This window comes from Cydia fagiglandana, chromosome 17 (genome assembly GCF_963556715.1).
Source record: "Cydia fagiglandana chromosome 17, ilCydFagi1.1, whole genome shotgun sequence".
Lineage (NCBI taxonomy): Eukaryota > Metazoa > Arthropoda > Insecta > Lepidoptera > Tortricidae > Cydia > Cydia fagiglandana.
Genome location: NC_085948.1, coordinates 10,657,069 through 10,670,597, shown reverse-complemented (window position 1 = coordinate 10,670,597; position 13,529 = coordinate 10,657,069). Strand labels below are relative to the sequence as shown.

Here is a 13,529-nt window from a genome sequence, read left to right as displayed (position 1 = left end):
ATGAAGAAATATGATGTTTAGTTGCGAGTTAAATGAATTCTCTGAACTATATTAATTCAATTATGTTTTAATATAATATACCTGAATTGAAGAATGAAGATTTTCATTTTCCGCCATTTATTTAAAATTACTCGTGAAAACAGAAGAAAATATTTTCTAATAGAAAGTTGTGTAAAGTTTATATAATAAACCACAACTTTTACCTGACTCTTAAAACAAGTAGTTTGCTCTATAATTACCAATTTCCATGCCATCTTTTTGACCGTAACGAGAACCTCGTTAGATCATTTGACCAGTGAAAGCACGATCTGTAAATATGACGGTTTGCTCGTTTTGTCTTTAGGCGAATGAGGCCAAGGTTGAGTCATTGCAGTCTGGTGAAATCATTATAACTGTAGGAAAACGTTTAGCTGTCTGTGCTGGGCTCGTTGTCTGTAATAGTACATTATTGTCGAGGCTCGGAAGTAGCTACTTGCAGGCTGAGGATTCGTTTTAAACGGACGACCTTGGGAGTCCGTTTAATTGAATCCGAAGCCAGCAAGTAGCCTTCCAGCCGAGTCATATATAGTGCTTTTCTCAAAAATGGTGCAAGAAATATAATATCATAGAAATATTTTACAAAAGCAACGTTCGTACATATATATTTTGACAAAAAAAAGCCCTTTCCGCCTTTTTACTTTTTTTAATAAAAAAATAGAAGTGTATTTTTCTGCCAAAAATACGCCAACCTATTTGAGACATCTAAATAGTCGCGGTACTAATCATCTGTTTGACTGTTTAATGGACCTGTGCCTTCATTTGGTATGGTCATTTCAACGTTTAAAAAGTTTGGAACTCGACAAATAATGGAATTTGTATGCAACATTGCAGTCCCAAAATCGAGACTGCAATGTTTTTAACTTTTTAATTTTTGACTGACCATAAACTACGCGCTTCGCGACCTATTTTTTAGACGGCAAAGTCGACTTTGCCGTCCATTTTTGAGAAAATGATATTTAATGATGCCACAGACGTAAAAAAGTGAACAGAATACTAACGTAGGCATTTATTTATATCGTCTATGTGGCGAAGAGTCTGTAATGCGTCGACACTATGTAGACAATGATATACCTAGTCTATTTTTTTTTTTATGATATACCTAGTCAATATAGTGCTTCCGATTATAAATTGCAACATTTAACCATGGTCCAACAAAGAAACATAACGAGATTACTCGTTAAGAAAATGGAATGAATAGATCGTCTGTGGTAAAGTTCCTGTTGTCAGATATGTCCTGTAAGCCAATCCGCTTCTTGCATTGACCGACCACCGGTCGACCGCAACTTGCGTTCGCGCAGTAGGTACACTGCTAACTGGACATGCGCAGTATACCTACATGAGACTCGGATTACCATTATATTATCTATTTTGCAATTCCTATACCTGTCTTAGAAATACATAATAGGTATTTACAATTATTGTTTTGATGAGCTACACAAATAATTACGTGCGTCAGACGTTATAAATGTTTTCGCAAATGGTATAGTCGTCGACCTCTGCACAGAATAAATAATAGTACTAGGTACAGAAGACTCACTCCCTAACAAAACGCATCTGTTACGATCAGGCCGCGTAGCCAAGATGCCAATCGCTTACGCTCCGTAGCGATCGAAACGCAACTGTCACTGTCGCACTAATATGGAAGAGTGATAGAGAGACATAAAACTTTTCGTTGTCGAAGCGATAGCGATTGTAACCTTGGCTAGACCGGCTGCTCAGATATGGCCGCTAGGTGGCGACAGCGCCACGCGCTGCTTATGGCAAACCCCAAAATTGGAGCCGAACGGATGCACTTTTAGCTACCTGTAGCAAAGCGACGAAATCGCGGAGTGGTACTGTGTAGGGTCAACTATTGTGAAATTTGTGAACATAGGTTCTTATATTCTTTACTACATAATATTATATATATATATATATATAAATAATTAGTTGATTAAATATTTAGAGTAGAGCCAAGTAAAGTCTGCAGCGACTTTGATAGCACGTAGTGCAGGTGTTATTTTAAATGTCAAATTTCTAGGACATTATGACGTTTAAATAACACTTGCTCTGTGTATATACTATAGGTACTTAAAAATCGTTGCAGAGTTCTCTTGGTCTAACTCTAGTAGGATATTTTTTTCTTTTCAGTGCCTTCTGACTACTGCCTAGTTGTAAATATAAAATGTCAATAGGTAATTTGATTGTAATATATATCATACATATATCTAATAGTGGACTAAAAAAACAATTTAAAGTTTATTGCCACCCATATATGTACTCGTATAATAGCATTTATCTGGTTTGCATGACCAATTTAAATTTGGTAGGTTCCGAAGTATCTCTCACATTTCTAATCCTTCTACACTTATTTTGTATGTGTGACGGCTAGACAGTAGCCAGGGTATAGTATATTGCTCGCTTAAATAACACAACGCCGTAACTATCAATACTCTGTGCTCAAAACGCAACCCAAAACCATAGAGCTATGGTTGAAAATACTTCAAGTATAGATCACCTGTTAGGGACTTAGGGTCCCAATTATAATATTTAACGTGCGGTATCCTTCCGGCCGCGCGGGCGCACGGCGGAAGCCACGTGACGGCGCCGGTTCGATGAGCTGCCCATTGTTTTCCACACATTACATACGCTCAATTTATGCGACTGCGTCACGTTTAGAGTCCAAGTAATAATACGTAGTTTTCTAGATTTGGGGAGGTTGCTAAAGTTGGTCAAATATTCAGTTTGGTGGTTCTACTTCCCATAGAGCAACTTTTGACAAACTTAACTTGCTTTCCAACCATAACGACGAGTATAAATCGCCAAACGTGAACGTCGTTGAAGAGTTCCGTCAGGAGAAGGAGAAGGATCATCAGGAGTTCCACTTCATCAAATGTCACTTTTTTTAATGTATGTGCTTGATTTGTTGATAAAAACACAAAATTCACTATGCCTATGTATGCCTTTAAGATTTGAGGAGAACTGGGCTTTGACATAAACAGGACCAATCTGTATGCATACCTATACATACAATAAAAAAAAATTTAAAATCGGTCCAGTAATGACGGAGATATGGAGAATAACAAACGTTATTAAAAAAATCATACAACTGAATTGATTACCTCCTCCTTTTGAGATTTGGAGTCGGCTAAAAAACAATATGAGACCATTAAGTACTTACTGATTGATGGTACAGTTGACGTCAAAGATATGTTTGCATTTTTCGCCTTATTACAAAGGAGTAAGGTGGAAAAGTGTAAACATATCTTTGACATCGACTGTACCTAAAATTATTAGAAATGTTTGCGTCAACCACTGTACTTCGATACTTAGAGACAAAATTACCTGCAACACACTGCGAAATTAACTAATTAAACTATTTGATAAGTTACCTATAATTTCCATAAGTACTCGTAGTTAATGAAAACAAACCACAATAGACTCTTATTACAGAATGTATCATTACACCATTATGTTTGATACACTTATCGGTAATTTTGTAATTTTGAAACCTTCCCAGTTGTAAAATATCATGGCATTTTGAAATTAGCCTCAGACATTTGCAGTCTTTTCAATAACGGTTAAAAGTAAAATGAATATCGGAGATCTCTATTTCAGCAGGGCCAAATTTGTAATGTCCTTTTTAGGGGTTTGGATGCCCCCACGAAATGAGTCTATTATGCATAAATGCTATAGGTTTTTCATGCTTTCATTGCAATATAGTTTCCTTGTATTCCAAGTGATATATATATGTCAAGTAATGGGGGACCTTGGGGAAATCTCTGAATCGTCTTTCCTGCTCCTCACCCATGCTAGTCTGTGTTTCAAGATCACCGTGTTTCACATTAATATAGAATCGTTCAGGGAACTCCTGGCTCAGATGAACTCTGAAACTTTTATGCCTCAAACTGAGGGGCATGATAAGTAAGTAGAATTCGTTTTAAACATATTAACTAAACTATTTCTTATTAGTTACCGTTACCATCATCATCATTAGTTACCTACTCAAGTTGGCAGACAGTAGAAACGTGCTTAATAGATACTGATAGCAGTATATAGAATTTTGCTGGACTATGTGGGTATTGTGATTTTAAAGCTGAAAGATGTTTTAGAGACTACCCACTCTTATTTTAATACCCGGATTGACAACGGCCTGTCGTTGAAGGTAGAGTAGATGTAAAATAGGTGTGTAATGTGTAATCATTTCATATCACCTTAAATATACCAACCTGTTCCTGAATATATCACTACTAGAGATGCAACGGATAGTTGTTTGGCCGGATACCGGATACCGGATATTCGGCCTGACCATCGGCAGAATATCCGGTATCCGGCCTCCGAATATTCGGCCAGCGGAAATGTAGGTGTTCGGCTTTTTTCAGGTGCGCATTCTGGGTTTGACCTGTTTCCTAGTAAACGTTAGCGTGGACTCATTTCTAGATTCGAAATGAGCGCCCGAATAGTAAAAAAATGGCCGGGTAGGCCGGATACCGGATAGTAACCAGATATCCGGTGCATCTCTGGAGTGATTGCCTGATGTCAAATGTGAATTATGAGTATTATGATGGACAAATATGATAACTTTAACAGGCAAAAGTCACAGTGTCTTAACTGTAACGATTGTCCTTCAGGATCTTGAAACTGCAGGCTTCGAGGATCAAGAGGCTGCTGTTAGCATTTATGATCAGTTCTCAGGCTACCATTAGCCTGTTCGCTCTTAGTTCGCTGTTCGATGATGCTAATAGAAAATTTCCTTTTAAACTATGGTAAGTATAGTTATAGACATTGTTATTTGAAAGCCAAAAGAGTCCCCGAAAATCGTAAAAAATCCGATTGCCTGCCGCGCTCAGGATGTTTTTTTAACATTTTGTTTTACTTAGGGGAGGTAGGGGACCATACTGTTAAATCAGGGCGATTTACAAGCCTCCCGACTGCCCAATGGTTCCCTACCTCCCATATTCCATGTAGTGTGTGATCCATTTCGGATACTTCATTGATGATTTTCCTTCACACTTCCTCCTCACTAAATTCAACCTGGTTCAAATCAGTCTGGTTTCTAATAACAGGATGCCGGTCAGTCCAGAATCCTCGCCGCAGTACGAGCTCGGCTTTATGTTCCAATTCGTGACCCTCTCTATGAGCGCGTTCATGTACTTCGGTGTGGACAGTGTTTGTCTGTCCATGGTCATCTTTGGCTGCGCGGAGATTGACATTATTAAAGAGAAGATTATGAACGTAAGCTAATTATCTATGCTACAGGATCGAACATCTGAAATGTGCAACCGCGCACAAATTTTGACTGTAAGCCGTGCAGAAATTTTATGAGAAAATTAATTTCCTTGAATCTTTAGTCTGGAGCCTTGTCTGATTGAAATAAATGTTAAAATAAAATTGAGTAGGTATTTAAGTAAAGGCCCTTAGGGTCGAGAATAATGAAAACATTTTCCAGGTTAAGCCAATAGCGGAAAGACGCGTTAATCGGTCCGTTACCGCCAAGAACATTTTGGACGAGCACTACAAAATTCTGGTTGAGTGTGTGGCGCATCATCAAGCCATAGTCAAGTAAGCAGTTCCATTAGAAGTAAAAGCCAAGGCTTTTCCTGCCGAAACACTTTACACTTACAAACGAGATTATGTAAGCAAGTTGGCAAGGTTACCATCGATTACCCTAAATTAACCCATCTAATACCACCATGAAACCAATTCCAGTCGGTAGGTATGAATCCTCATTTTCAGGTACCTATATATACGAGTAAGCCACTGTATTCCCGCCCTCTCACTTTCGTCCTTGGTAAAAAACAACACCGTGTTTGTTTTCAGTTGCTTCGATTATCTATAAAGCTGTCGACGTGTTATTTAGCTATACAAGGTGTTTGTTTTTCAGGTTCATCGAGCAGGTGGAAGACACGAACCATTTGTACTTGCTCTTTCAACTCAGCGTAAGCGTCGGGTTGATCTGCATGTCAGCTTTACGCCTACTAGCGGTATGCACTATGCTCATCATTGTTTCATCATCGTCTTCGCGTTATCCCGGTATTTTGAAACGGCTTATCGGAGCTTCTTGACAACTGATCCCAAGAACTGACGTAGACACTAGTTTCTACGAAAGCAATTGCCATCTGACCTTCCAACCCAGAGGGGAAACTAGGTCTTATTAGGATTAGTCCGGTTTCCTCGTCACAATGCTTTCTTTCTCCGAAAAACGACTGGTAAAATATCAAATGATTGTAAAATATCATTTCGTACATACTTAAGTTCCAATAAACTCATTGGTTTGAACCCGCGACCTCCGGATTGAAAGTCGCCCTCTCTTACCGCTAGACCACCAGCGCTCTATCGCTTTGTCTATTTCTAATAACAAGCAAAGAGTTTGAAATCGTAACTCGACTGAGCTTTTTTTACCTTTTGAAAGCCAAACGGCGCATCCATTTGCCGTGCCACTGACGCCACGGGCGTAAATTTTCGTTTTGTGAATTATAATGCTAATCTAAAAGTGGGGTGTTTTTCAGTAGATTTTTATCAAAAAACGATCGACGTCAAATGCCGTCTTTGGCGTCGTTGTCACGAATTTTTATTGACTTCAATTGCCGTCTGTGGCGTTCAAAAGGTTAAACAGCTATTAGAGCCTCTTTAAATTAATGGGGTTTTCTTCGTATATGTACAGGTGGACTGGAAGAGTGTCGAGTTCATGTCAGTAGTGATGTACTTGCTGGTGATGGTCAGCCAGCTCTTCGTCTATTGCTGGACCGGCCACGAGCTCACCGCTACTGTACGTGTACCTACACCTGATACATGATCCTTGTCCAAACACATTTGATTAAATTGAGTTTGAGTTAGAATGAAATGGCAAAATCGCATGGCAAAAGCACTCGCAGATCATCCGGTTCGAAGGACCAATACCAGAGACATTATACTTTCACGGCTAAGACTGTTTCCGTTGCTGCCAATACTTTTTATTTGTAGGTACTTAATGATCGAATGCGCTCAAAACATTTTTTATGATATAATGATTCTGCACAACTGGGTGTTGTAACACGTTACTCATTCTCTTACACCAAAAAGTTAGAATTTTATGGCAGGTAAATACAATAAGGTAAGTATTGTAAACATACGCCAATATAAGTACCTAAGATAACCTGCAATTGAGGAGAGACACTCGTCAACTGACCATAGTTATGCAGAAAACGATCAACTCAATTTTTTTATCAATGTAGAAAGCGACCAAAGCCACTGAGTTAGGGTGTAAGTCACTTTGACAAAAATAAAAAGTTGGTCGCTTTCTACAGAACTACGGTCAACTGTTCTTTCCCTCTACCTACCTCCGAAATACCTAATATACTGTTATGGACAGAGTTCGGAGCTTCACACGGTGATGTATGAATGCTGCTGGTACGAGCAGGACGTCCGCTTCATGCGCGTGCTGCTGATCACGATGCTGCGCGTGGGCCGGCCGCTGGAGTTCCGCGCCGGCCGCTACGTCACGCTGTCCAGGCAGACCTTCGTTGCGGTATATATACTACTTGATGCTTATGCTTTCCTGGTACAAAGTTAGACTGAAATATTAAGGACAATAGATGACTGACCACTGTAATTTTCTGGCTGATGACACACATAATATTATATCTGACAATGGCGCCTCTAGTAACGTGCACATTTGCGAAAGTGTCGCTATAACTGTACACGTGAACTTTGCAGCGTACGAATGATGCCTTAAGGTAAACGTCCGAGTGCTCGGCACGCTAATGCCCAATATAGATGACATCCTCCTGTCAATGACAATGACTTAAGTAAAAATGTCATTAGGTAAGTATACTCTCATTGTAACTACTGGGGGACAGTAACGAGTACTCGAACTTTTTGGTCGCACCTTAGAACATTGATTTGCATCGCATGGCATGGCCTTAATAGAAACTTATACATTACGGTTCGGTTACCTCTTTCAAGTTGGTACCAGATTAATAGTTCGTTTACTTATTTATTTATTTTGTTCCAGATTCTACGCATGTCCTATTCGTATTTTGCTGTATTACAGCAAGCTAGCAATTGAAACCAAGTTTTAGAATTTGAATTCAAACTCAATCTATTTGTTGTAGGTACGAATAGCTCGAGTTAACATTCTTTTTTTTTGACATTTGCTATGATTATCAGCTACTCATATATGTGGTACAAAAACATTAAATTAACTGCTTCTTAAATATATTAATTATTTAGTGGCTCGATTAACGTTTTTTTAAATCAAACTCGTAATTTGTTAATCGCATAGTAATTTACATACACAAAATATTTTGGTTTATTTATGAATACCAATTTAACCTGGCTCCATAACCTGTCATGGCGCTTATGGAAAAATGAACTCAGTACAAGTAAAACTCAGAAGCTGAAATCTTAATCTTAAGCATATGAGCTATTAGCAATAAATGAATTCATAAAACATCATTATAATCATGTTCACCCAATATTCCTTTTATTCTTCCTTTTATTTGATTGGGGAGACATGGACGCAGTCACAGAAGCTTCGTTTCTGTTGTTCACATAGGCGTCCGTATGCTATAAAGTTACAGTCGCCATCAGATATATCGGAGCGGCCAAGGTGCTCACAAATATCTGAACACGCCTCTATTGTCAGGGCGTTAAGAGTGCGTGTTCAGATATTGTGAACACCTTGGCCGCTCCGATATATCTGATGGCGACTGTACAAGGTTTATGATAAATAAGAATAACTTGGTTTTTCTCTTGAGCCTCATGGAAGAGGAGAGACACGTAAGGTGAGATGTTTTCCACTCATTCTTTACACTGTAGAATAGGTTTCACTCTCAACTTCACGGGCTTAAATTCAAAGTTCTAAAACCGACTTCTCAAAATAGTTTAAAATATCATATAAATTATTGTCTGGTATTTAACTGATCACCAGATATTGTAATCCACTTCGTCACCTTTTTCTCGTAGCATATTTCATTTCTGTAAGAGTCGCAGTTCTAACCTTATCCACCTTTCTAGTAGCATTTCGTTTGTCTAAGGGTCGCAGTTGTATTCTAACATGATTCTAACCCACAAAATCAAAATCGCCAAACTATGCGTCGTTGAAGAGTTCTGTTCTGATCATCATCAGCAGTTCCACTTCATTTATTTTTAAGTCTTAATTTACTATTTATAGGTATTCCAAACATTTCCAACAATGTTCTGAGTGGGGCAAATACAACAATATTTGTATGCGTGACGCATAGAGTGCATGCCACCTTTCTCTTTGTTATGAAGGTTGCCGTAAGATATGAGCCCGTATTTCTAAAAAGTGCTTGATTTTAAAATATTAACACGGATGCCGATTCTGTTTTAACAGAATCGGACATCACAATCGGCCTGACTCTGCGTAATAAGGTTTCTATTTCTAGTATACAACGTGATCAAGTGGAATCTGAAGGATTTTGACTGTGAATATATACTTAGAGATTCAAATGTCGTATAAAGTTTTCTATGTAGATTCGTACGAGTTTTATAATATTGTCATCGAAAATATTTTTTCATCGTCGATATAATGCCTTTTTGCCACTAACCATGAGGTTTAGTCTACAAGTCTTATTATTTTCAAAGAACTCATGAACACACAGGAAAAAATGGTACGATCTTTTAATGAACATTGGGTCCATAATACGGATTAAGTAGATAGGACCCTATATTATTATAACAATTAATTTTCATTGAAGCTTTATTTATTAACATAAAATTTGTCATATAAACGGTTCCATTTAGGACGATTCAATAAAATACTTTAAAACAATACTCAACACATTATAGAGTAACACTTGACAGCTATAGGTACCTATTATAAATCTGTTTCAATATTTAAATACATAAATTTCGGTATTGAATTGAATGATTTGTACGGTGTATTAGGTATGTGTTTTAAAGATATGTCTAGAATTAGATCATGGGGAACTTAGAGAATATAACCAAACAGAGTGGTCATTAACAGGCGTTCCCCTCTGTCGAAAATTGGCGTCCAATGGTCAACCACATGTATGGACTATTTTGTACCGAAAATTATAGACATGGCGTCTTCGTTGGTCATATTCTCTAAGATGGGGAATCATTGTTACTTTGTTTGTTACGCTGATTAATCTCCGAGTAGGTATTATATATTTATTTACCACAAACCCTAATTTCCTACATCCATAGTTTTGCCAACATGCTTTTTGAGAAGGTAATATTAATGTTACCTATTAAATGATGTATTTTGTGATTGTTTAATTTTTTTAATTAATGATGCTACTTTAATAACCACTACATCATTTTCTCTAAAGGCCCCAGTACACAATGGGCCATCGCCGGCCACTCCAAGGGACGCATTTATGCGTTAGAGGGAGCAAGTGATATTGCTATATCATTCTACCGCAAGGCTGCGTCCCTTGGAGTGGCCGGCGATGGCCCATTGTGTTCGTAAAAGATGTGTAAATTGTGTGATACATTTATTTCACTTGATACCATATTTAAAGCAACTGTCTCAGCTGAGTGGATATTTACAGTCATGTCAGACATAAGCGGCTTAGGGTACTGTTAAAGACACGTAACATCCTTTCAACACTCATAAGTCTTTTCGGCTTAATAAAATAGCGCCCTGGAAAATACTTTTAAGGTTCTGTCACACAGGCGCGTTTTCCGGGCGGGGCGTGCTTATGTGCCGCCCGCAAAACGCGCCTGTGTGACGAAGCCTTTAGCGACGCTACTACACATTGTTTTAAATACATACTTACAATTGTTTTAGTAAGAGGCTATGTAAGAGAGCTTGTTTTGAAATATTCGAGAGCTAGCCATAATTTCTATATCAATGATGAATCCATTAGGTACCTGAATTAAAGAGAATAAGTATATTAAATTAATACTGTCTCGAAAGTTATCACATCACATTTTTACCTCGCAGGCTTCGCCTCGCAGACCATACGTATATATATACCTATATACACGTGTATAGGTATGTATACTATAACTTAAAAGTCTTAAAATATAATAGTAAATGCGCAATAAGCCTCACATGACCAAAGCGTGGATAAGATATCTACAATCGTATTTCTAAAATGCGTGTTCTTAAACTACTCAGAAAATTAAATATTAACATAATGAGATATTTGACATTACAAGGTACTGATTAGTCGAATAAATAAAATGTTAAACTACAGTGAAACCTGCAAAAAATATTCGGAGCGAGGAATTCAGCGCCAAAGCCAAATGGCAGCGGATGCGTCAAAACGAGAGCTCGGCACCGTTACTTACATGCCGCCTGCGCCTGCGCTGGACTGACGCACACCGCGCAGGCGCAGCGCAGGGCAAGTCACAGCCCGCCGCCTTGCATCCGCCGGCTCGCTAATTCAATTAACACGAACCGAAACTATCGATTCCAATTAAATATCACGATCAAAAACAAGGTGTGAATGAATCATCGCTCCGGCCTTTCAGCACATATATGATATATATCACTGCACTATATACGTAAATGCACCTTAATTATATTCGAACTTTCTAATGAGGCCTTTTACTCTAGACTGTTCTTAGTAATCTCTAGACAATAAATTAGCATTACAATCGATATCACAATTGCATGCTCGCGAGCGCATCGGCGCTCACGGCGTGCGCAGACAGCTGTCCATTGTTAACGACGCGACCGTTGCACGCCAAACGGTCAGTCCTTATCACGCAACAGTTCTGATTTAGCACTCTTTTCATTGCCATTAAGTGATTTTGGATTGTCCTTTTGCTTATACGCTTTATCTAATTTCGCGGAGGGCGGGTCGTCCTCAGGGGGTGCTGCAGTCTTTATAGACAGGGGAACAGGTGGCGCGTCGGGGTTGTCTTTACTCTCGGCACGATAAAACTCGTTCAACCACCGCTCGGAGTTGTACGAGGGTCCTTCCCCGCCCAGCTCAGCGGGCAGTATGTCCAGCGGCAGCGCGTCGTGCAACGTCGATAAATTATTGCCGTGCAACACGATGCGCTCACGCGTTTTCGCTCTCAGATAAGGTTTTATGACGGCGAGCGCCGTCTCCACGTACCAAGGTTGACCGATGAAATGTATGCTCTTGAACCTTACCGGCATACAATCTTGAAGACCGTCGATCATAAGTTTCATCACTTTGGCTTGTAAACTACACGATTGCTTAAACGTAAATTCGGTCCAATCCACAATTATTACGTATCCGTTGGCTTGATTTTGCACGTCTTGAAGGGTACGTTCGAGGGTGAGAAGGAGCGCGCGGTAGACGGCCACGAGAGGGCAGGCTTGTGGGGTCCAGTTGGAGGCGAACATGAGGAGCACGGCGCGGCCGCGGCGGTCGCGCTGGGCCAGCACGCCGGGGAGCCCGTCGGCGAGGGCGCGCAGCACGCCGCCGTCCGCCGGCGCCCACAGCTCGGGGTGCTCGCGTCGGTACTGGTGATACCGCACAAGCAACTCGAAACTTTGTTGCACATCGTGTTTCCGCGCGTACAGAAACCGGCGCAAGAAGGCGTCGTCCTGGCAGCGGCTCTTGTCGCGTAGGGCTAAGTTGAGACTTGAATCTACGGCTTCTTTGAGGCCGTCGAGGGCCCGCTGTTTATCGCCATCGGTGAGCCGCTTGCGGGACACGTCGCACAGCAGCTCGTTCTGCACCTGGTGGAGCCTCCAGTCGTACTCGACGTACTCGTTCATGGTGAGTCATGCGCTCGCGTGGCGTGGTCGCGCGCCGCCAGGGGCTCGGGGCCGACTGCTCTGCGCCCGCGCCGCGCGCCGCGCCGTCGCACTCCGTTCATTAAACCAACCGTATAGTGCTGCCTTCACACTCGACCGCTACTAAACTGGCTGACTCCCTTTAGGATTCGTAAGTCAGTCTCATGTGTAATGATTTCCTGGTTCTTAATGATAACCGGTTTGAAATGTTATGACTAATAATAATAATGTTATTAATTAATTAATCTGGTCTTCGCCTAATTATACTCTTATTGGTTAGGGTTCATTTTAAAGCCAAGCTATACCTATTTAAAAATAACTTATCATTAATTGCTTAATTTTATTAATAAATATTACTAATAATTTTATCAGTTAACAAAACTCTGTATTTTGCAGTACTTAATTAAATATTAAATCCAAATTCTATTCGTAGTGCAGATGGCAGTGTTGGCGCGGTTTAAACAGAGCATAACTTGCCCATGCAGAGCGAGTTATAAATAAAAGAAAAACTGAAGGTTGGCGGTATACCGGTCAATTGGCTGGCTGGTTTCTGCGATGACGTAGCCCGGCGTGTGAAAGAAATGCACGTCTACAAACAAGCGAGACAGATAACAACTTTGTAACCTTTATATCTATGAAACCTTATACGTTACGTACAAACGATGGCCGAAAAACGTTTAACGCCCGTGCTTTGTTCGCGATATCGAATGCCTCACTAATAACTGCTCGGTAACATTTTGTTACTTTGCGGCTTCTGCTATCTATGGGCGAATTAGTCACCGATTGGTCACCTACTTGTACCTATATCGCTTTCATTTTT

At 40.0% G+C, this 13,529-nt stretch overlaps 2 protein-coding genes across 2 annotated transcripts; one reads left to right on the top strand and one right to left on the bottom strand.

Moving 5' to 3' along the window:
* Window positions 1–3,529: 3,529 nt before the first annotated feature.
* On the top strand, window positions 3,530–8,488 carry LOC134672716 (odorant receptor Or1-like). Its single transcript, XM_063530662.1, has 8 exons — window positions 3,530–3,942; window positions 4,650–4,784; window positions 5,085–5,253; window positions 5,468–5,580; window positions 5,903–6,002; window positions 6,683–6,787; window positions 7,370–7,525; window positions 8,012–8,488. Exons 1-8 carry the CDS (start codon window positions 3,611–3,613, stop codon window positions 8,063–8,065), a joined length of 1,164 nt encoding a protein of 387 aa, XP_063386732.1. The 5' UTR covers window positions 3,530–3,610; the 3' UTR covers window positions 8,066–8,488.
* Window positions 8,489–10,467: 1,979 nt separating this feature from the next.
* On the bottom strand, window positions 10,468–12,758 carry LOC134672459 (clavesin-2-like). The gene has a single exon (XM_063530381.1). It carries the CDS (start codon window positions 12,689–12,691, stop codon window positions 11,690–11,692), a length of 1,002 nt encoding a protein of 333 aa, XP_063386451.1. The 5' UTR covers window positions 12,692–12,758; the 3' UTR covers window positions 10,468–11,689.
* Between the last annotated feature and the right edge of the window lie 771 nt (window positions 12,759–13,529).

Bases quoted from the DNA above. Each gene is read 5' to 3' on its own strand.
- LOC134672716 (XM_063530662.1), top strand. From the start codon at position 3,611: ATGAATATCGGAGATCTCTATTTCAGCAGGGCCAAATTTGTAATGTCC. The intron at 5,254-5,467 runs GTAAGCTAATTA...AACATTTTCCAG, and splicing joins TTAAAGAGAAGATTATGAAC to GTTAAGCCAATAGCGGAAAG. The intron at 6,788-7,369 runs GTACGTGTACCT...TGTTATGGACAG, and splicing joins GCCACGAGCTCACCGCTACT to AGTTCGGAGCTTCACACGGT.
- LOC134672459 (XM_063530381.1), bottom strand. From the start codon at position 12,691: ATGAACGAGTACGTCGAGTACGACTGGAGGCTCCACCAGGTGCAGAAC.